Below are 21,630 nucleotides of genomic sequence, written 5' to 3'. Positions count from 1 at the left end.
GTTTTTAACAAGATTAAATGTGTTAATGTGTGTAAGGCGCTTAGCACATAGTAAACACTCAATAAACGTTAGCTGCTATTAATCAACAGCTATTGACTACCATCTATAATCGACTTTAAAACACGCACAGCTGTGCTCCGCCCGCCTTCCCACCCGCCCAGCGCCGGCCTGGCCCCGCCTGCCTTCTCACCAGGTCGAGAGGTTTAGCCGTGCTGCCTTGGGTTACCATAAAGGACTCGGATTGCCATGTCTGGAAGTCCAAAAGCGAGGGGTAGGGGAGGGGGACAGCCAGGGGAAGCGGCAGAGAGCTGCTCAGCTGCCGGGAGTCCGAGGGTCCTGATGTTGTAGCCGCCAGCCCCAGAAAGACACACGGACCACCAGAACTCAGTGAGTTATAGGAAACGCACTCTTTATCCAGCCAGCTGGGTCCGCCAGGGGTACGCAGACCTCAAATTAAGCAGCCTCGAAATGTAGAGATGCAGGGTTTTTAAGTCCAAAACCCCATTCATTCTTCATTCTGTCTGAACACAAAGGTCTGTTTTTCTTCTATTCACTACCTGTCGACTCACAGGTCGGGTGTGCAAGCGGGGGTACGGAAGCAGAAAGCTTATTGTTAGAATGTTGTTTCCATAGGTAATAGCCTATGTTCTCATGGCGATAGCCAAGCAATAATTTTCCCAGCCAACACAGAGACAGCCGGGCTGTGCGGGAACCCGCTGGAAGGTAGGTTCTGAACGTAGAGCCAGGGCGTGGGTGGTGGGGCGCACACAGGCCGTGGCCCAGCCACGAGGCCAGGGTTGGGGAGCTGAGAGCCTCGGTGTCCCCAAGGGCCTCATGGTGCTGCGGAGATGCCTGCCACCCCAGACCTCTGGGGGGAGGCCAGGTCCCCCCCACCCCATGGTCCCCCCCACCCCATGGCCGCTCGTCGTTCAGCTTTGCGGACAGCGCACACTGTGGGCGGGGCGGCCCTGGATCATTCCTTGGTCCTCAGGGCGGGCACCACGGGGCTGGTGGGTCTTTGTCCCGGTTCCCGCTGTGGTCCGAGGGTCTGGTGTAAAATCGATGCGGACCCTGCAGGGGACTCAGTGGCCCTGACACCTCTGGAGCAGAGTCTTGGCCCTGCGCGGGCCCCGGGCCGTGGGAGGGCGGCCCGGTCTCTTCCAGCCCCGCCGGCCCCCGTGGTCGCCCGGCGCGCTCCCACTCGCGGCGCCCCTAGCGTGGGGCGGGGGGTCAGAGGCGGGGCTCAGTGTCCGCAGACCTGCTGCAGGAATGAGTCAATGAATGAATGAGTGACTGAATGACTGCGTGACCCCACAGTGCTCTTCCAGCGTAAAATGAGAAGGGCAAACCCTGCGCTCCGGGGAAGGGCTGCGCCCACCCACGTGCCAGGAGCGCAGAGCGGGTCGCCGCGGCGGGGGGCGGTAGGGAACCGTGGGCGGTGTGCGGGGTGCGTTCTCGAATTTCCCGGTCGCCGGGGAGCGGGGGGAGGGGGCGGGGCCCGCAGGACGCCCCGCCCCCTGCCCCGCCCCGGCGCAGCGCGGGAGCCGCGTGTCCCCAGCCGCGCTGAGGTCACGGGGAGGCGGTGGCGTCCGAGCCGAGCGCCTGCGCGGAGCCGGGCCGGCCGGAGCCCGAGGCCCGCGAGCGGGGACACGCAGGCCGGCATGGAGGAGTGCCGGGTGCTCTCCATTCAGAGCCACGTCGTCCGCGGCTACGTGGGCAACCGGGCGGCCACGTTTCCGCTGCAGGTACTCTTACGTAACCCGCGGGGTCCCCGCGACTCGCCGCAGCCGGCCCGCCTGACCTTGGCGGCGACCCAGCGGCAGCCGCAGGTGCCGTCCGGAGCGCGGGGCGCCGGACGCCGGCCGGTCGCACCTGGGGGGCCCCGCAGGTGCCATGCGCACCGCCAGCACCCACCCCTTCCCGCTATCCGGCGCCTGCGGGCGGGCTCCCTGGGGGCGGGAAGATGCGGCGCAGTGGCCCGGGAGTCACGCGAGCCGGGACGCTGCCCCGGAGTGAAGGAGGAGGCGGGATGATGGGCAGGTGTTTGCAGTGCCCGGTTCTGTCGCCGGCCGCAGTGGTCAGGCTGCCGGCGGGAGGGGGAGGACGCGCAGACAGTGAGGCTCTGCCCGCGAGCGTGGCCGTGGCGCGGCGGACCTGTCCTGGGGGTGGTCGCTGGGGGGGGGCGGGGCGGGGAGGGCCCACCTGCAGGGCTTGGCTTTAGAAGCTGCCTTTGACGTGCGTGCCTTAGTCCTTCCATACTGGCCGTCCCCAGGGCACCCCTGCCTCCCCCTCCCCGCCTGTCCTTGGTGGGGGGGCTGACACTGGCTGGTCTCACTGGCTGGGCACCCACTGCTTCCTGTTAAGCTGAGGTTATGGCTCAGTGGCCCTTAGAGGGGCAGGAGGAGGCCGGGGGTGTTAAGCTGTACAAGAGGCGACTTCCGCGTGTGGGCACTTCCTTGTCTTGTGGCCCCTCAGGAGCCCTGTGAGATCCTGGCAAGTCGGTGACTGTTCCAGACTGCCCACCTCTGGCCCCTGTTTGAGCAAGGAGCAAGCGTGGCAGGTCCCTGGGCCCCTGCGGTGCGTGCTGGGCGCCACAGGACATGAGGGCCCCTGGCCACGACCGGTGGCCTGCAGGGAGCAGGCTGGCCAGAAGGACCACAGGAAGGGCTGGAGCCGTTGCTCAGCAGAGTGTGAGGGCTGACCTGAGGCCGCCATGCCTGATACCTGAGGAAGGACAATGGAGCAAAGACTCGAAGGTGGGAAGGTACCGGGGTGCAAGTTCAGAGTGCCCACGCGCCCCGGAGCACCTGCCGAGAAGGGTGTGGTACTCAGCACAGGGTCTGGTTCTTGTCCCTCCCTTCCGGCCAGGTGGGGCAGACCCGTGGGTTTGTCAGGTGCGTGCCTGGGGCTGACCCACAGTGCCCCCCCTCGTCCACCGCTCCGCCTCGCCCCTGGCTTGTTCCGGGGAGGGGCGGCTGGCAGGTATTGTGTACTCAAGGCCACTGCGGGGGTTGGGGTGCGATGGGGGTGTGGAGCCACAGGTCCCCGGAACAGAGCAGGGGCAGTGTGTGGAAGGGGCACCAGGCCGGGTCTGAGAACCCGTCTCCTCGGGCCGCAGCCATGCCGTGGTCAGGGAGCCGCGGGAGCGGGAGGGGCCCCTGGAAGCAGTGCGCAGCTCCCCGCTGGCTTCCCTGTGCCCTTTGCCCTGTCCCCGCTCCGCATCCACCCTCCCCGTCCACCCGTGGCCGCTGCTCACCTGGGTCCTGCAGCCCTGTCCTTGTTCCTGAATTCACAGGCACCTGCCCTCAGTTCCTGCTCCGAAACCGTCCCTTTCCCGTTACTTGAGGGAGGGGGCACCCCAGACCCCCACCTGGGGAGTGCCTCTAAGGACACAGCTGCGGTCTCTACCCCGGGTCTCCCTAGGGCCCAGCATCCTCATGGATGCATGTGTTTGGGCTTATGGGACTTAGGCTGGGGGATGGGAGTCATGTCACCTCCTACTTCCTGTCTTGGGGGAGGCACCCCCGTCTCTGACTTAATCCAGCCTTGCACTTCCCGCCCTCGGGGTATGTGAAGCCCAGGAGGCGCATGGCAGGGCAGGTGTCCTGGAAAGTGGGGCGACCTTGCGGAGGCCCCCTTCCACAGAGCCCTCTGGGGCTTGGCCGCGTGTCACGGGCACTTCAGGAGGTGACGGGGGGTGTACGCGTCTCTCTGGCGGCAGAATGAGGTGGGCCGGCGGCACCCCAGGGTGTTTGCTCACCTCTCTCCATGCGGAAGGACCAGACAGAAGGACAGGGCCGGGGGCACCCGCGGGTCCAGGACCCCGTTGAGTGGATGTGGGTCGGGTCCCACTGCCTCCCCTGGGTCTTTGACTACATCATCTCCTTCTAAGCACGAAGTACAGTGAGCGGTCGGGCTGGGGAGGCCACTTGGGGGGCCGACCCGCGGTCCCCTGCTTTGGAGTTCCGGCTCAGGGACCGGCCCTGCCTTCCGTGCCTTTCTAAGTCTCGTCTGCCAAGGGATGTCAGTGAACAGAAGACTCGAGCCTTCGTAGCTTGAAGGGGAGCAGTTTTATTTGGGCCCATGTGAGGACATGCCCTAGAGCGGAGCTCCAAGGAGCCCCCAAACCGGGTGCGACTTAGCAAAGCGAGGGACCCTCACACAGACGGGGGGCAAAGGGACACAGCCGGGCGCCGGCAGGTCTGGCGAGTTACACGTGTTTGGGGGCTCCAGGTTTCGCGTAGCGGGTGTGGGGAGCACTCAGAGAAGGGGGTCCACGCCCCGGGGCCGGGAGTCCTGGGAAGGGAGAGGGACGTGGCCTTGTCCACGCCTGTGCCAGGACATGGGAGCGACAGGCGTTGCCCTAGAGAATCACTTCTCTTCAGTTGGAACTGTTGGCCACGTGCGTGGCCAGCCCCCCGGAAGGCCAGGGCGAGGTGTCCAGTGCCCCCCTGGGTTGCCGGCCGTGCGGGGGCAGCTGACACAACCTTTCCTTAAGCGGTGGTCACATGCCGCCCGGCTCCCCGGGCCCAGGCACCCACACGGTGAGGGCCGGTTCCGGGGCTCCCGCTGCCTCGTGGGGAGCATGGTGCAGATTTGCGCCACTGGACACCTGCGAGTCTGGGCTTCGGGGCCCACGCTCCCAAACTGCTTTTTGCCAGGTCCCTAACGCGCGCGCTCGCTCACGGTCTCTGGCAGACAGCCGCGGGCCGGCGCCCTCCCCGGGGAGAGGAGCGCCCGGAGGAATGGCCCCCCAGCTTCAGGGTGGTTTCCAGCCGCAAGTCCGAAGCGCGTTTGAGTCTCCAAGGGGAATGTGTCGATGTGACTGACAACGGAGGTGGCCTTAGCTCACAACCCATTAAACACCGTGTCACCAGGACAGCAAGGCACAGCCACAGGAGGCCCCGGAAGCCACTGGGGCTGGGGGGCTGGCTCGGACGTCAGCCTCAACTTTGCCGGCTGAGGGGCAGCGGGCGTGTGGAGGGGCCGCTGGCGGGAAACCTGGATTCAGACCCCGGCCCGCTGAGTGACGCGGGCCGCGGCGGCCGGAGCAGCGGTCCAGGGCCCTGCCGGGCAGCAGCCCACCTGCTCCTGTGGGCGGCTCGGTCGGGGTCCTGGAGACACCACTGCGTCCCCAGAGGTGGTTGTGAGGCCGCCGGGAGCCTGTGTCCCCCGCCCCCCGTCCCCCACTCCCCGGAACAGACAGGGAAGCCGGCGTGGGCCGGAGACCCTGCTTGCGACCTGCGTCCTCTGTCACCGCCTGCGGAGCGTGTGGCGTGCTCTCCGGCACACGCGCGCTCGGCCACGGCAGGTGTTCGCCGCACGCTGGCAGGAGCCACTCCCAGGCTGGCCGCCCGGCCTGGGCCCGCTGCGGCCCCAGAGCGAGGCTGTCCGAGCTGCCTCCTCTGCCGGCCGATGCGGCGCTGCCTGCGGCCGGTGCACAGGGCCTTGCCTCGTCCCCGCCCCCCTCCCTCCAGCAGGGCGGGGACCCCTGCCACCAGCAGGTGTGGACGAGCGAGCGTTGAGGCCGCGCGTCCCGGGCAGGGGCCTCGCCAGCGGTGCCTGATTCGGGCTGGCCGTGAGTCTCGGTGGCTCCTCTCGGTTCGGAGGCCCGTCTCCTCGGCGTGGCGCTGTCCTGGTCATCACGTGGCCGGGCTTCCGTGGCAGCTGGAGGGGGGCGTGCCGTGCCTGGTGCGGTGGACGTCTCTGCCGTGGGAGAGCGTCTGCCTGCGGAGTTGGCCGGGGCCCTGACCCCTGCCAGCCTTCACTCAGGGCGTGTGGGGTGGGGACTCGTCCTCGGGGGCTCCGAAGCCCCCACAGCCCCAGTGAGGGTGGGCGTAGGGGAGGGGCTCACGCAGGGCGCACAGCCTCTCAGGGCTCTGAGGTGGCCGGCGGCGCTGAGGCCACAGCGTAGGTCACAGAGTGGAGTGACATGGGTGCCAGCAGCACACACAGCCTGGGGTCTGGCTTCCGCCCAGGGCAGCACCAAGCCTTTGAAGGTCGGGGTTCGGCGGGGCGCATCTGGGGGTCAGGAGGGCGCGTGGAGAACGGCATGCAGGCTCGCGGGGGTGGGATTGGGTGAGGAGCCGTTGAGCAGACATGCTAGGCTGTCACAGCAGATTTGGGGCCCTGGGGGGACTTCCGGGAGCGCCTGCCCCCCAACTGGGGGTGGGGCACCCGGTGGGAGGAGGGCAGTGCTGGGGGGTATCCAGGAGTGAGAGCTGGCAGAAGTGGCCCCCCCCACAAGGCCTTCCCGCTCCCACCCCCCGGGCTGAACTAGTCAGTTCTTCCTCTTTTTTCCTTGGAATGAGTCTGTTTATGTCCTTCCCCTGTGTGACGGTGGTGTGCGGGTAAACGTCGGAAGGTTGGCAGGGCCCAGGAGGGCGCGTGCAGCGTAAGCGCTTCCCTGGCCGGCCGTAACGCAGCCTGGGTCGGGAGAGATGCACGGTGGCCTCCCGTGCACACGTCTACGGACGCGGGGCGCCCCGGAGCCCGGCCGGTGGCCAGGCCGTGAGCCAGTGCGGGAGCAGGGAGACCTGCCACCGTGCTCACTCATCACGCGCTTCGTGGGAGGCGGGTGCTCGGACTCGGCCTCACCGCGGCTGCACACGGCGCTCACGTGCGCGGCGGGCTGCTCCTCGCGAGGCCCCAGCTTCAAAGCCAGCGACAGGTGTTGAGTCCTTACCTCACCCGGACCTCTCATTTCCTCTCTGAACCGTCAGCCCGAGCGCCCTGCCTCTGCCACCCCCCCTCACCCCGATGGTGCCGCCCCCCACGGAGCCCTGTAGGCCACCTGAGCCCCGGGTTTGCTGTGGAACAACGTGATTCTCCCCACAAGAGTCCGGGACCAGCCACTGCCCTGATACGGGGTGGCCTTATCATAGTAGGGCCCACGGACGTCTTCTTCTATCCCCGGGGTAATGGGCCAGAGGCTGTCAACGGACGGGCACGAGGCTCTGCCCCACACGCTGGGCCAGAGGCAGACCTGGGGGGGACCAGGCTGCTCGCTGTGTGGGGCGTGGTGCGGGTGGGGCGCCTGGGCCAAGGATCGGTCTGTCTGTGGGGCAGCGGAAGGCAAGGTGTTTCGGGCAGGGGCCAGGCCGGACACAGAAAGCAGAGCCGTCATTTTCAGAGAATTTAACGGGTGCTGGGGGACCCGGAAGGGGAGATGCAGAGAGGGCGGCGCCTGCCCGCAGCCCAGCACCCACCCTGCGTGGCCAGGGTGGGGTCACAGAGGAGGCCGGGGGAGCGGGCGTGTAGGGCCGGTGACGAGGCCTCCTGCAGTGGTGGGAAACCAGGGTGGGGGCTGCGGCCACCGGTGGGGCGGGCGTCCGTTCCAGAGTCACAGCCTCACGAGGTGCAGCACACGGGGTGGGCACCCGCCGAAGACTGGGTGTGAACGGGAAGTCCTTTCTCCAGGGCCCAAGGGCTCCCTCTGGAGGCCGGGCCCTCTGCGCTGTCTCTCCTGGGGTCTCTCCCGGGGGCTTTGATGGGTGTCGATGGGTGCCCTCAGCTGAGCTCGCCATCCTGACTGACAAGCCTGTGTCGCCAGTGGTGTTTGAAACAGAGATGGCAGCCCGGGGCCCAGTGCCATCACTTAAGAGCAGAAAATAGCGTCTTCCAGCGAGCCAGCTCCGAGGGATTAATTATCCATGTCCAAATCCAACACGGGAGGTATTTTGGCAGGATTTCCAGGATTCGTGTCGTTGCTGCTTCAAATCTGTTTCTGCAAGGTCTCGGTTAGGACGGTCAAGGATTGGGACAGCTGCAAGCCCTGTCCGTGTCCGGGGAGCCACGAAATCAGGGAGGAAATTTGCAAAGTGCCAACTTTACCTTTGGATTCATAAGATCGTTGATTTTTTTTTTTCTTTTTACTACTTCAAGCCCTGATGACACTGGCTTTAAAATAGTTAGGAAGACTTAAATAGTACTCCTGAGTGTGTAGCTCAGGGAATTCACAAAGTGGCCATGGCCGCACGAAGACCCGGGCCGTGAGTGGCATGCAGGCGCCTCCTTCCCCTGACTCCCTGCGGGACGGCGAGGGGCCGCGGGCGGAGGGAGCGGTCAGCCTGCGGGAGCCCTGGCCTGGCCTGCGCACCGGGCAGGGGCTTCGAGCCTCAGGTGTGCTTTGGTGCAGGGACTTCCGGAAGTGACACAGACGCCTGAGTCTCGGCACCTCTGGCTGGTGGCTCCCCAGCGCATTTTCTACGCAAAGGAGCGAGCAAAGCCCATCACTGGCCATGAGTGTGGCCGTGCAGGCTGACCCAGGCCCGCCCGGCCCCCGCGCCAGGGGCCCGGCACACGCCCGCCCGGCAGCCCCCCGCCTCCAGGCTGGCCTCCGGGCTGGCGTCGGGCACCTGCTGTGGGCTGCTGCCACCTGGCAGGCTCTCACGCCTGGCCCTTCTCTCTCTGTCTTGCAGGTGTTGGGGTTTGAGATCGATGCCGTGAACTCGGTCCAGTTTTCAAACCACACGGGTAAGGTGCTGGCGCAGCTGAGCGTGGGCGTGAGGCGTGGCCCTTTAGAAATCTAGGGGTCCCCCCATCTGACGGATGGGGAAGAGGAGCCGGCAATGGCGCCCCTCCGCTGAGGCCGCCCCACGCACGGGGGCGGAGGGCGGGGTCAGGCGGTGTGCAGGTGTGGACTGCCGCGTCCTCCGTGGCTTTGGACCGGCTCCCCCAGGCGGGTGGCGCTCCACTCCCTTCCTTGAAAAGCGAGGGCACCAGGACGGCGATTCCAGCGCCCACTCCAGGGCCCCCCCTGCCCCTTGCACGCGCCTGCCCCTGCCCCTCATCCACCAGGCGACCCTGTGGCCGCGTGGAGGGCCCCCCGTGCTGCAAGTGGACACGTGGGTGTGCCCTGATTGTCTCTGCGTGAGACCAGTGTCTGGAGGAGCATGTGGGCGTCTCGGCGCACGGGGACCCCAAGGCTTTCTGGGCACAGAAGCCTTGAAGCGGAATTGCTAGCCCAGGGAGGCATGAGGGTCAGTGGCCTCGACAGGCCCTGGTTGTCGGGGCGAGCCCCCACGCTCCCCAGCTCCCCACACCCCGACCCCGGGCTCCCCACTCAGCCTCAGAGGCAGGAGGACGAGCCCCTGCAGTTCTTGACAACGTCCCCGCGCCGCCTCTGCTGAGATGACTCTGAGCCCAGGCGCATGTCTGGGGCACAGAGCTTCCTGGGACCGCCCCGCCCCCAGGGAGGCTGTCCCTAATGCTCTTGGGTTGATCTTTCCGGGAAGGAAGGGGGCGTCATAAGTAGTCACACAGAGGGAGGGGTTGCTCGCGGGTTTGGGTGAAAAGGCAAAGGCGGTGGGCAGCCCGGTGCATTGCCGGGGGGGGGGGGGGGGGGGGGGGGGGGGCAGCTGCCCCAGAAAGTGCGCCGGTGCGGTGAGCTTCCCAGAGCTGCGTTTTCCGCTGGCTGTTCTGACTACCCTCCTGTTTGTCCGTTTCTCTTCCTTAAAGTAAATAAGCTGAGCTGGTTTGGACGCTCCACGCTGGAGCTAAACTTGCTGCCTGTATCGTGCTGGGCACGGATGGCATTAGCTCCACATAAGCAGAGACCCTGCTCAGAAACTCCTGTGCCCTTTGCCCCAGACTCCAGGACAGAGGAGGGGAGGGGCTTCTGGGGGCCGCAGTGGTGACTGGCCCCGTCCGGGCTCCCGGCAACCTTCTCAGGTGGCGGTGGCGGACTGGCCATGCTGAGGGGTTGGACACGGGCCTTGGCCTGCCCCGGGAGGGATGGGGCCATGCAGAGGCAGGCCTGGTTAGGCCGGGGTGCGGGCTTCCCAGCCAGTGGGGCCCCCCGTGGTTCCTGGGAGGGCCTTCCCCCACGTCAAGAGGAGCCCGCTGCCCCAACCCCAGCCAGATGCTGTGTGGTGGCTGCCTGGCTAGGGGACCCTTCAGGCGGGATCCCACCTGTGAGTGACTGTGCACCCTGTGCTGGGCCCACAGGGTCTGGTCTGTGCAGCCTCATCAGAGGACCGCCAGAGGGAGCCCTCCCCAAGGCCAGCTGTGGCTCAGGTGCTGGCCATGGGCCAGAGTAGCCCGGCGAGGTCTCCCGTGCTCCTGAGCCCGGGGACCTCTTCCTCCCATGGCTCTGCCCCTCACCCCTGCCCACACCCGGCTGCTCAGAGGCGAGGCCAGCCCGACTGGAAACCAGCCCCTGTGGCAGTGAGACATGCGGCCCCTGGCGCCTGGGGAGCCATGGGAGCAGGTGGTTAGGACGTGCGACCCAGCTGCCCCCACGTGGCCACATAGCCCCCGATTCCCAGAGCGCAGAGCCATGTTGCCCACTGTGCGCGTGGGACGCCCACGGCGGTCTGTCTGTTACGTCCGGGCTTTGGGCCTGAAACAAAGGTGCTCGGCATTAGTCCGTCACCTTTCCTTAAAAAAGAAGGAGGCGTTCTGTGTTTTCCCCGCTCACCGTCATCAGGCGGGTCTCAAGGCCTGTCTGCGGCCGGAAGGGCTTGCCGCACGAGCCCTGCGAGACTCGGGGGGGCAGCGCTGTCCCGACTCGCGGGTGTCCTTGTCCAGCACCGGGCCACGCCCTGTCATTTCCGCCACGCGGTCCTACTGTGTGCTGGCCTCGAGAGTTCTGCCGCGCTGCCTGTGCACCACTGGACCAGCGGCCACACGGGTCCCACCCGGGTAACTGAGCCGCGCCTCCTCCAGGGCGGCCCTGCCCGGGCTCACCGGCCGCCGTGCACATGGCCAGCCCCCCACCGCGCGGTCCCTGAGGAGGGCGGAGGCGTCACCTCTCCCGAGGGTTTTACAGACCTGCTTGGAAGCACGTACGGTTGGGCGCTGCCCGTGGTATGGAGGGCGCTGGGGGCGCCCCCACAGGGAAGTCCGGGGTGTCCGCCATGGGGCTCCGCCCTGCTGAGCCTGAGCCTCGCCAGACTCCGAGAGCGGGGGTCCCGCATGGCTGGCCAGTTCCCCAGGACGCGCAGGCATCTGCCCGGAGCGGGCGCTTCATCCGGCAGCTGTGGGGGCCGAGGGCAGGCCCAGCACCGTTGCCTCGTGGTCAGGGTCTGATCCGAGAGTGGCTCTGGCCGCATCTCGACCTTGTGGGGGAGGGGGAGGGGCTGGGTCGTGGGGCGCCCCCACCTGCCGGGGTGCCCGGGGGGCAGTGGTCCCGCAGCTCGGCCTGGATGCGGAAGCGTGCCCAGTACCAGCTGGCCAAGCGAGTGGCTGCTGTGGGGACGTCTCCAGGCGCCCCCACTAAAGACGGGGGGCAGGTATGCAGGTCCGTGGGCCCGGCCCGTTTCTTCCCGAGCGTGGGTGTCCCTGCATCCCGTCCGTCATATGACAGGTTCCACGGGAGCCCGCGGGCCGACGCCCTCAGCGCACCGGGCTGACTCCAGAGGACGCTGGCGGGGGGCGGGGACCCTGCCGTCCGCAGTGACAGCCGCAGACGGGGTCAGCGCCAGGGGTGCCGTCGGCGGCAGTGAGGCGTCGGGGCGGTCGCCCCAGTCCCCGCCTCGGCCCCCGGGGCGGGGACCGCGCGGCAGGGCCCGTGCGGGCGGGCGGGCGCCTGGGGCGTCCGGCGGGGCCGTCGTGCGAGAGGCGGGCCCTGAGCGCTCTGCTGTCCCCCAGGCTACGCCCACTGGAAGGGCCAGGTGCTGAGCTCCCACGAGCTGCACACTCTGTACGAGGGGCTGCGGCTGAACAGCATGAACCAGTACGACTACGTGCTCACGGGTAAGGCCCCGGGGCGCCCCGCCTCCATCGAGGGCGACGCATGCCGCCCAGGCCTCGGGGCACCCTGGCGACCACCATGCCCCGGTGGCCGTGCTGAGCCCGCTCCGACGACGGCCGAGCCGGGCGTCACGTCTGGGCCACCCCGGGGTTCCGGCGCCCGCGGCGGGCGGGGACAGGCGGGGCGTTGGGAAGGGGTCGGGGGTGAAACACCCTGCTGCCCGGCGCGTTGGCGCCGTTCACACACGCGCCGCTGGGCGGGAGGAAGCGCCCGTCGTTCACGCGCGGGGCTGGTCAGTGGCCGACATGCGCGCTCGTCATCGGGAAGCCCAGAAGGGAGCCCCGCGGACACCCGGCCCCGGCTTCTTCCCTTACTTAAGACGTAGCGCGTCCTTTGGGAAGTGCCCGTGGCCCCCGGTGACCACGGTCGTTGGGGGACAGGGCCGCAGGTCCCAGGCCCGCCCGCCGCGGCGCCCGCACACGGCTTCAACGCCACTGTGTTCTCCTGTGGCCGAGGCCGGTGATGGAGGCTTCTGACGTCCCCCGCAGGGTACACGAGGGACGCGTCCTTCCTGGCCATGGTGGTGGACATCGTGAAGGAGCTGAAGCAGCAGAACTCGCGGCTGGTGTACGGTAGGCGCCAGCCGGGGTGGGTGCCGGCCGGGGTGGGCGCCGAGCCTTCCCCCCCACCCTCCGTGGCCGCCGCCCCCGCCCGCAGGCGCTGTCTGTGCCGGGTCGCGGGCGAGCGGAAAGGAGGCCGTGCCCGCCAGGCCCTCCGGGGCTGACGCGCGGCCCGTGTGTCCCCGCAGTGTGTGACCCGGTGATGGGCGACAAGTGGAACGGCGAGGGCTCCATGGTGAGTCCAGTCGCGGCGCGAAGCGTCGCGGGGGCCGCTGCCGACCCGCGAAGGCAGGACAGCGGCCCTGGACGCCGCGGGGGCAGGAGGCTGCTCTCGGGGGCAAGCGGGACGCCCGTGGCGGGGGGTGGGGGGGAGCGGGGCTGGCAGCGGGCGGGGGGCTCCCTTAGAGGGCCGGAGTCGATATCCCAGAACCTGCTCTGCTGCTGCCCAAAGCAGCCGGTTTGCACGTGGACGGACGTGGCTGTGTTCTGGTGACGTCCCACGTGAGGACGCAGAGCTGCGTCTCCTACCGTTTGCACATGTCGTGAAGTGTCGTCTTCTTCCGACTTTCCCCCTGTCGGACTCGCTCCCGGCCCCCGGGCTCCCCACGGGCAGGCGGCGGGTCTCGGGCCGCCTGCCCTGCCGGGGGGTGAAGCAGGGAGGGCGGAACCCCGCGGCGCGGTCACGCCGAGGCCTCCGCGAAGCCCAGGCTGTTAGAGGCGGGGGAGGGGGGCTCGCCCGGACACCCCCGGGACCCCGGGAGCCCTGTGGTCACCGCGCGCCGCCCACATGGTGGGACTGCGGTCGGGTGCCCGTCCGCAGAGGGGCCCCGGCCCGGGCGCAGGTGTCCGGGCTCCACGTCCCCCGCCGCGTGGCGCACAGAGGGGCCCCGGGCGCGGTGTCCGGCTCCACGTCCCCCACCGCGTGGCGCACAGAGGGGCCCCGGGCGCGGTGTCCGGCTCCACGTCCCCCGCCGCGTGCACCAGCCGTGTCCCTTGCTCCTTCAGTACGTCCCCGAGGACCTCCTGCCCGTTTACAAGGACAAGGTGGTGCCGCTGGCAGACATCATTACTCCCAACCAGTTCGAGGCTGAGTGAGTAGCTTGAAACGGCTCCCACCGGCAGGCCCCCCGGGAGAGTGACGGGTGGCACAGTGAGCATCCCACGTGCCCCCCGGGGCCTGCCTCGGGGGGCAGAACCCGGCCGTGGGTGGGGACGGGCCGTTCTGCGTGAGGGGCGTGCTGGCCCGGCCGGGCTTCAGTCAGCGGCGGTGGTAGGGGTTCCCTCTCCCCGACTCCCTGTGGGGGGAGTGCTGAGCCCCCCGCCGTTCTCGCAAACAGCAGGGGCCTTGGGGACAGGAAGAGGGGAGAGGCACTTGGCACGTGGGCGACGTGGGCCACAGGGTGGACCATCTATACCAGCTGACGCGGGCGGCCACCTCGGGGCTCCGAGGCCCGCACCCCGATCCCTGTGTGAGGCGCAGCCCCACCGCCCAGCATCGAGTCCAGGGGCTGTCCTTGGACGGCACGGCCCCCCGATGGGTGGAAGAACCGGGCACCCCGCATGCGAGGGGCTCCTGGGCGCCGTGGCAGGCAGCCGAGCACCGAGCGGGTTTGTCTCCATCACGGTGTGGTTCTGCGGGACCATCGGCAATGTCTCCTCAGCAATGGCTTCTCAGTCTCCGAGGCCACTGTTTGAAGTAGGGGTGGAGCCTGGGGTTCCCTCCGGGTGGCGACGACTCACCCCCAGGACCTTGACCTTTGCTGGGCTTGTGGACGTGGTAATTAGCCATGTGCAGCTCCGACTTCCCGTGGACCCGGGTCACGCTTGCGGGCCCCGCGTGTCCTCTCGGAGGCTGCTGTCCGTCACTGTCATTGTGTGCGCGTGAAGCGCAGTCTGGAACGCACACCCCGGGATGTGTGAGCATCCCCGTGTGCACCTCACGTTTACCCGTGAGGGCTCCCGGACGCGTCACGGTGGCACCTGGTCCATGACGGCCCGTGATGGCGTCAGGCTCGGAGCCAGTTCCCTGTGGGAACCCCGGGTCGGGAATTGGGGGGCGGGGGAGACAGTGTCACTGTAGCTTTGGGACCGTTACAGGCGGGACCCAGGCAGGGACACCTGTGCCCGCCTGTCTTCCAGGTTACTGACCGGCCGAAAGATCCACAGCCAGGAGGATGCGCTAGCGGTGAGGAGACCTCCCGGGGCTTGACGCGGGGCGGGGGCACGCCCCCGGGGGGTCCCGGGCGCCCCAGCTCCTGGTGTGCCAGGCGGGGTGGGGGAGCAGGGGGCGCGTTGTGCATTTCGTTCCGGCCACTTGGCTGGTCACCTGCGGCTTCGCACGTGTCAGGACCTGGTTAACCCACCGCCCGGGCCGCTCCTACCGGCAGCCCCGGCCTGAGCTAACTGGGGCAGCCGTGACAAGTGCCATGGAGGGCGGCGGGTGGGGGCCCTCCTCCCGCTCTGAGGGCCTTGCTCGGAGCTGGCACAGCACTGGGGCCTCCACGCCAGGTGGCCTCAGGGTGGGGGACAATGGCCGTGGGCGCAGCCACCCCCGGCTGTGAGAACCGGAGGGCTTTCACATGAGCGCCCGGCTGTGCCCGGCGCAGGGTGGGTGCCGGGTGGGTGGCCCGCCCCGTGTGTGTGGGGTGCGTGGGGGGGACACATCTCCCACACTCAGCTCTGAGCGGAGGGTGCTGCTCGCGACCACAGGCCCTGCTCCGAGGGGGCCGCACAGGGAGGCAGGCCCTCATGCCACTTAGAGAGGAAACAGCTTAAAGAGGAGTCGGTTCTCCGTTGCCATGTGACTCTGTGGCCCATCTGCCCTCGCAAAGGCCCTGGGCTGAGAAGGGAGGGCGCGGCCACCAGAAACTCCAAGCCAGGGTCAGCCCCCCTGCGTGACCCCACAGCAGGGCCATGCTGGCCCCGAGGAGGGCGGGTGGGGTCATGCGCCCCTGCCTCCCGCTCCGTCCTCTCCGGGCCTGGCCCCCTGCCGTGGTCTAGCTGGCGCTTTCCCTGGCCCGAGTTGCCCCAGTGGGTATTTTGTCCCAAGATGTTGAGCCCTCGGAGGGCGGGGAGCCTCCTTCCTCCCAAGTTGCTGGGCGCTGGCGACAGGCGTCCGCTGAGCGAGCGAGCCAGTGGCTCCCCAGAGCGGGCAGAGGCGGGAGCCGCTGCTGCTTGGTGGCTGCTGGGTGTGGAGCCCAGGCGGGGAAGGACCGCCAGCCAGCCCGGCCTGGGTGACACCTCCCGCCGGCGTCGGGTACAGATGGGAGGCGGCAGGTGCACAGCCTCGGACTTCACGCCCGGGGGAACGGGGATGGCAGCTCTGAGCCAGCGAAACCGTCCCTGGGCAGAGCCGTCCCTGCATGGGCACGGCCGGTCAGGGCCCGTTCCCGAGTCCTCGGCCTCTGTGGTCTCCCCCTCATCCGGGCAGACCCCGCGAGAGCCAGTCGTCCCTGGCCGTGTGGGCTCGGGGGGGCGGGGGCAGAGGTGACAGGGTGTGGCTGACGTCTCCCGGGCCCCCGCAGGTGATGGACATGCTGCACTCCATGGGCCCCGACACTGTGGTCATCACCAGCTCTGACCTGCCCTCCTCACGGGGCAGCAACTACCTGATCGCACTGGGGAGCCAGAGGACACGTGAGTCCTGCCCCTGCCCCCCGCCGGGCCCCGCCCCTGACTCCACAGGCCCCTCCAGGCTTCCGAGGCTTCCGAGAAAGTGTTAGGTTCAGTAGGAGGATCGGGCCTTACTCAGCAGCTCAGGCCCCTGAGCTGCCGCCACAGCCCCCCACCCCCGAGAATGGCGGGGCTGAAAGCCATTGGGAGTATTTCCATAAACTGGGGTGCGGTGGAGCACGGGGTGCACCCCCGATGCCCATGGTGGTGCTGGTGGCGTGAGGAGACGCCCCTCTTCAAGGCGGGGTTGTGGGGGCAGCCTGGCCGCAGGCAGGCTCCCGGGAGCCTGCTTCCCCGTGCCTCGGCTCCCGTGGGGCCGGGCCCCGGCTGGCCGTCCGCCCAGGGCCTCGTGATGCCACCTGGGCTGGCGTTAAAACGACCCTGGAGGCCGGTCGCCCCCGCGGCCCCAGAGGGCAGCCCCACAGACGCCTTCTCCCCGCGCCCTCTGCGTCCGTGTGCGGGGACACGCTCGCACACGCTCACAGCCGCACACGCTCACGCACACGTTCCCGCTTCGGCGGGTTCACACGCCCCTGCCGTAGGCACCCCGTCACGTCGCCGCGTCACGGGGGCTGGACGCTCGTCCGCCACGCGGCGCCCCAGGCCGTCCTGGCCGATGCTCTGGGACTTCAATGCTTTTCCTCCTCCCCGGGGACGGCTCGGCCGCCGTGGGGCGCTGGGCGCGCCGGGCAGGCCCTGAGGCCCGGCTCCTCTCAGGGGGAGCCCCCACGGGTGCCGTTAGCCCCCCAGGTGCAGTGCAGGGGAGGGCCAGGGCGGAGGCGGGCAGGCTGGTGCCCAGGCCGGGGGGCGGGTGGCCCTCTGCAGGCCAAGGCCTGGGGTCCCAGCCAGCCCTGCCCCCCAGGCCGCCCCGACGGCTCCGTGGTCACGGAGCGCATTCGCATGGAGATGCTCAAGGTGGACGCCGTCTTCGTGGGCACTGGGGACCTCTTCGCCGCCATGCTCCTGGCGTGGACACACAAGCACCCCAACAATCTCAAGGTCAGCTGAACACACCCCCCTGCAACGGAGATCCCAGGTGCTCTGTGGGGAGCTGGTTACCAGGCCCAGGGAGGGGGCCAGGGGTTACCATGAGCGGGAGGAAGGGCGGGCAGCGGCCAGGCCAGGTGTCCCACACCTGGCTGAGTCCCAGCCCCTCCCCCGCTCACGGGCTGGTCGGGCCCCCTCAGGAAGGGCGCGTTTCGAGGTTGGGGTCTGGGATGGAGTCCCCTGACTCTGTCTTTGTGGGGCACCTGGGGCCACCCCCGGGCCCAGGCTGGACATCGGCCCCTGTCTGGGCAGAGCATGGCTGGCGCTTGGCCCCTCCCCCGCCCCTCCCCCGCCCCTCCCAGACCCCTGGCGGGCTTCGCGCCCTCCGGCGTCCTGAGCAGACGCAGGCCTGCCAGTTCCATGGGCAGCAGCGAGAGCGGCATCCTGGTGCCCGGCGGAGATGTCACTGCCGGGCTGCCCAAGGCCGTGTTCCGGTTTGGGGGAGGGGCCTGGGTCCAGGAGCGGGAGGGGTGTCCCGCTCGTGTGCCCAGCGCCTGCCGAGCCCCGTCTGGCCGACCTCGGCAGGCGCCGTTTCCCACGCAGGCGCTTTGCAGCCGTCCACTCCGGAGACTGGACGAGCACCCACTGCGGGCTGCCGCGTGGACGGTCCCGCCACAGCCCCCCCCCCCCAGCCTGTCTGAGGTCCGGAGGGCGTGGTGGACTAGCGCAGTCAGGGCTCAGCCTGCCATGGATGGGCCCTGCTGCAGGGGGGCAGGGCCCCGCTGGCCTGGGGGACGACAGGGAGCCACAGCCCCTGGCGTCCCAGAGCGGAGATGGTGCGGCTGTGGGCAGCACGGGGCGGCAGGCGGCCCTGTGGCAGGAGACAGTTTCCCTTCCTCTGCAGATGGCCTGTGAGAAGACGGTGTCAGCCATGCACCACGTTCTGCAGCGGACCATCACGTGTGCGAAAGGTACCGCCTGCAGGGCTCGGGGGGGGGGGACCATAGGGAGGCCGTCGGGTGCCTGTGGGGAGCCCGTGAGCCTCTGCGTGCCGGGGCCTGGGGCAGAGAGGCGAGGGAGGGAGGCAGCACCGGCTCACAGCGCGGCGGGCGTGGCCGCATGTCCTGCTGCGGTCAGGCTCCCCGTGGCCCCCGTCATCCCCCTGGCCCTGGCCTGTGGCGGCGGGGGCCTTGGGCAGCAGCGGCGTGGGCTGCTGCCTGAGCTGGGGGCTCCGGGAACAGCCCTGTCCCTGCTGCCTCGCTAACACTCCGCCTGCTCCGCAGCCCAGGCCGGGGAAGGGCAGAAGCCCAGCCCGGCGCAGCTGGAGCTGAGGATGGTGCAGAGCAAGGGCGACATCGAGAACCCGGAGATCGTGGTGCAGGCCACGGTGCTGTGAGGCCGCCCGCCGCCCCCCGCCGCGCTCCGCCTCCGTCCCCGTGAACAGTGTAGCGTCTGCCTTAGAGCTGTGGCCGAAACCCGGCGCGTTTGTTCTTTCGTGAGTGTCCGGCATCACCTGGTCTTAATCGTGAAAACGTGCTAGTCGTGCTTGTTAGGAGTAACGAAGCGATCACACACCTGCAACTGGAAGCCCTCGCCCCAGGGCTCCTGGGCCTGCCTGGAGCACCCGTTCTGTGGTCCCCCCTCGGGGTGTCCTCCCGTCGCGGGGTGCCTGGCGGGGGCTGCCCCCCGAGTCGCGTGGGCTCCCGCCCGCGGTCCGGGCCGGGGGGCCTGTGTCTGGGTCTCCGAGGACGACGCTGGGTGTCGACCTGGCGTGGCGGCGCATGGCATCGCGCAGACCCCGCAGACGCTTCGTTGCCGCCTGACGGTTCCCGCCCCGCCGCCGTGTGTTTCTTGTTTGTCCGCCCGGCCCGCCCTCGGGCACCTCACATCCCATTTCTGTTCGCCATTTGGACAAGTCGACGCCCGCTGGCCCAGACACGAGCCGACTGCTCCGCCACTTGGGGAGGGGGGACCTTTCCAGGACCCTGAAAATGCAAGGTGCTCCGCAGATCTCACGGGTGTCAGCGGGACGGCCTGCCGCCCGCTGGTGCCTCCAGGGACCTGCTGAGCCCCGTGCAGAGGGGCTGGTGATGGGGGCCGGTGCCGGCCGAGGGCGTGTGTGGGAGACACCCCGATGGGCCCCGTGTGGAAAACCTGCCTAGTTTGCGGCGCAGCAGGTTAATCGACGCTGCGTGTTGGGCGCCGGCCGCTGGTGCCGGAGGCGCAGCGTCCTGGTCAGTGCGCACAGGCCCGCAGCGCAGAGGCCGCTCCTGCCCCCGGGCACGTCTCGCCCCCGGCTATCCACACTTGTCCGGTGGTCCAATGCCAGCGTGACCGTGGCCCAGCTGCCCAGATTTTGGGGGACCACTGTGCATGGCTGCAGACAGGGGTACCCGTTCTGAAGCCTCGGCCTGCCTTGGTCTCAGCACCCCGCCCCCACTTCGGGGTGCAGAGGTTTGCCTCTCCCGGGAGCCCACAGCCAGCGGGGACAGGGAGACAGCGGGACCTGGGAGAGCAGACTGAGGGCCGCCCTGTCCCCCAGGCCCTGGGCCCACAGGCAGGCCCCCTGCTGGGGCCCGCGGACCTTCTCTGCAGTGCGGCCTTCACCGCGTGGAAGACGCCCCTGAGGGAAGGGGCGACGTCTCCCGCGTCCTGCCGTCTCCTCCCCCCTGCCGGCTCCTCCCCCCTGCCGGCTCCTCCCCCCTGCCGGCTCCTCCCCCTGCCGGCTCCTCCCCCCTGCCGGCTCCTCCCCCCTGCTCGCTCCCGAATGTCCTCACCCTCACGCGGGAGTGCTCCAGCACCCCGTGCGTGGGAGCCAGCGCGCCCGCGTCCTGTCCCTTTCTGCCCCTCTGAGCCCGGCCACCTGCAGGAGGAGGGGGAGGCGTGGCCTGCAGCCTGGCGGGGGTGAGGGGGACGGCCTCCCCGCAGGCAGGCCCGGGCGGACAGCGTCACCCAGGGCCACCCGGGGCCCGGCCTACACCGCACCTTTACTGGAGACCAGCACCACTGCCAAGTAGGCCAGGGAGGCGGCAATGGGGAACACTTTCTCTTTTTGTTTTAGTGTTGAGAGCTAGCATAGGACCAGGGAGAGAACCTAAAGGAGTCTGTCCCCCATGAGATGGTGAAAAGCCACCCAGAAAATACGGTTGGGGTGTGGGGCCCATCCCGGGCGTGTGAGGAGGGGCACGCGCTCCCCCTACACTACTGCATGCTCAGCCCCCCGGCTTCGTTTCAGGGGCTCGGCCCCCCCCTTACGTTGCACACAATGGGACAAGAGTGCTTCCCCCCTAAACCGTACGTCCCCCAGGGACCCTGGTGTGACCTGAGAGTTTCTCCTCTGTCCCCTTTGGCCGTAAAGCAGGCACTGCTAGGCCTGACCGGGGGAGACGTGGTGACCGAGCCCTCCCCACTGAGAGAAGGGAATCGGGGGCTCCTGGGACCCCGCAGAGTGCGGGACCCCTGTGGGGATGCACGTGTGTCTGGGGCCGAGTCCCTGGTCCCCACGCCGACGGTGCCGAGCCCGTGCCGTCTCAGGTCGACGACTCCACGCGTGGATTCCGTCTGTCGTGACGACGGCGGAGGCTCGGACTTCCCCGTGAGGGTTTCCTGCTGGAAGTCGACCCTGGCCACTGGCAGCAGTGTTTGATTCAGTTGGGATCCAAATTAGAATTAACCTTTGTTTTTAGACTCCATAGTTCAGTGGCAGCGGAACGGCAAGGAGGCATGTGGCCGCAGGCTGTGGACGGGCCCTGGCCCGCCTGCCGGCTGTCGAGGTGTACATTCCAGTGCTGGTCAGTTTTTCAAGGCTTCTCCCGCAGATGTCGGAGAGAAATTACAAGACGGGCCCCCTTCTTTTTAACCAGTCTTAGGTCATCGCCGAGTCCTGCTCTGGGAGCTGTGTGATCCTGTGTTCTATTTGCAGTATGCGTCTGTGACTGTGAAAACAATGCTTTGTTTATTGTCCTGTTCTTAACTTACTGGAACCAGTTTGTAAACCCTCTGATTTCCCAGCGGACCGAGCTGGCGTGGCACAGCTGCACTCACGAGTAAGCGGCGGCCGCGTGGAGTGCTGAGCTCGCGGCCTGCGCCGTGCATGACGCCCAGCTCTGGGGGACGGTCACCTGCCTGCCGCCGGCATCCACGCTGAGGAGAGGAGCACTTGGTGCTGGAGCTGCAGGCCGCTCTGGGGGGGCGGCGGGTGGCCCTGGGTTACGGGGCTCCCTGCCCGCTCCCGACCCTGCTCGGACCAGGCTTACCCCTCAGTTGGCATGCACAGAAAGGGAGGCAGGAGTATTCTGGCCGCTGGACCTCCACCGTCCTTCCTGCCCTGGGGAGCCACCTGCTTGGGGCGACAGGTCCACCCCTGTGACTCAGACATCCTGTGACCATAGGATTGGGCCGTGTTCAATGCCAGAATGCCCGCTGTCCCTGTCCTCCTCTGCCACCCGCCTGGTCTCTCCGGCCTCCCCAGGGGGCAGAGGTCTGCTCAGGAGCACCCCCTCCCCCCGCAGCCAGTGGCCTCCTGGGCCAGAAGGAGGGGAGTTCGGGACTGAGCAGCGTGGATTTTGTGCAGATGGGGACACGGGGGTGTGATCGTGGCTTTCTGAGTGCGGGCAGAAGCCATGTGGCCCCCAGACTCAGTTCCGCTGGTCAGCA

The 21,630-nt window shown here is 68.6% G+C and overlaps 1 protein-coding gene across 4 annotated transcripts; it reads left to right on the top strand.

Moving 5' to 3' along the window:
- Positions 1-1,571: 1,571 nt before the first annotated feature.
- On the top strand, positions 1,572-19,679 carry PDXK (pyridoxal kinase). Of its 4 annotated transcripts, none has more exons than XM_016143495.2 (11): positions 1,575-1,745; positions 8,421-8,475; positions 11,593-11,697; positions 12,244-12,327; positions 12,504-12,550; positions 13,321-13,406; positions 14,455-14,500; positions 15,840-15,951; positions 16,850-16,986; positions 17,879-17,945; positions 18,258-19,676. In XM_016143495.2, the coding sequence occupies exons 1-11, from the start codon at positions 1,662-1,664 to the stop codon at positions 18,368-18,370; spliced, it is 936 nt and encodes a 311-aa protein (XP_015998981.1). In that variant the 5' UTR covers positions 1,575-1,661; the 3' UTR covers positions 18,371-19,676. The 4 variants fall into 4 exon arrangements, with proteins under 4 accessions (XP_036094046.1, XP_015998981.1, XP_036094045.1 ...); XM_016143494.2 differs by lacking the exon at positions 1,575-1,745 and adding an exon at positions 2,292-2,756 and having other exon boundaries at positions 18,258-19,677; XM_036238153.1 differs by lacking the exon at positions 11,593-11,697 and having other exon boundaries at positions 1,572-1,745; positions 18,258-19,678.
- Positions 19,680-21,630: the final 1,951 nt, after the last annotated feature.

The sequence above is a fragment of the Rousettus aegyptiacus genome, unplaced genomic scaffold, assembly GCF_014176215.1.
Source record: "Rousettus aegyptiacus isolate mRouAeg1 unplaced genomic scaffold, mRouAeg1.p scaffold_m13_p_20, whole genome shotgun sequence".
In the NCBI taxonomy this organism is placed as follows: Eukaryota; Metazoa; Chordata; class Mammalia; order Chiroptera; family Pteropodidae; genus Rousettus; species Rousettus aegyptiacus.
The sequence above is the reverse complement of the archived record's forward strand: the minus strand, read 5'-3'. Positions and strand labels throughout refer to the sequence as shown.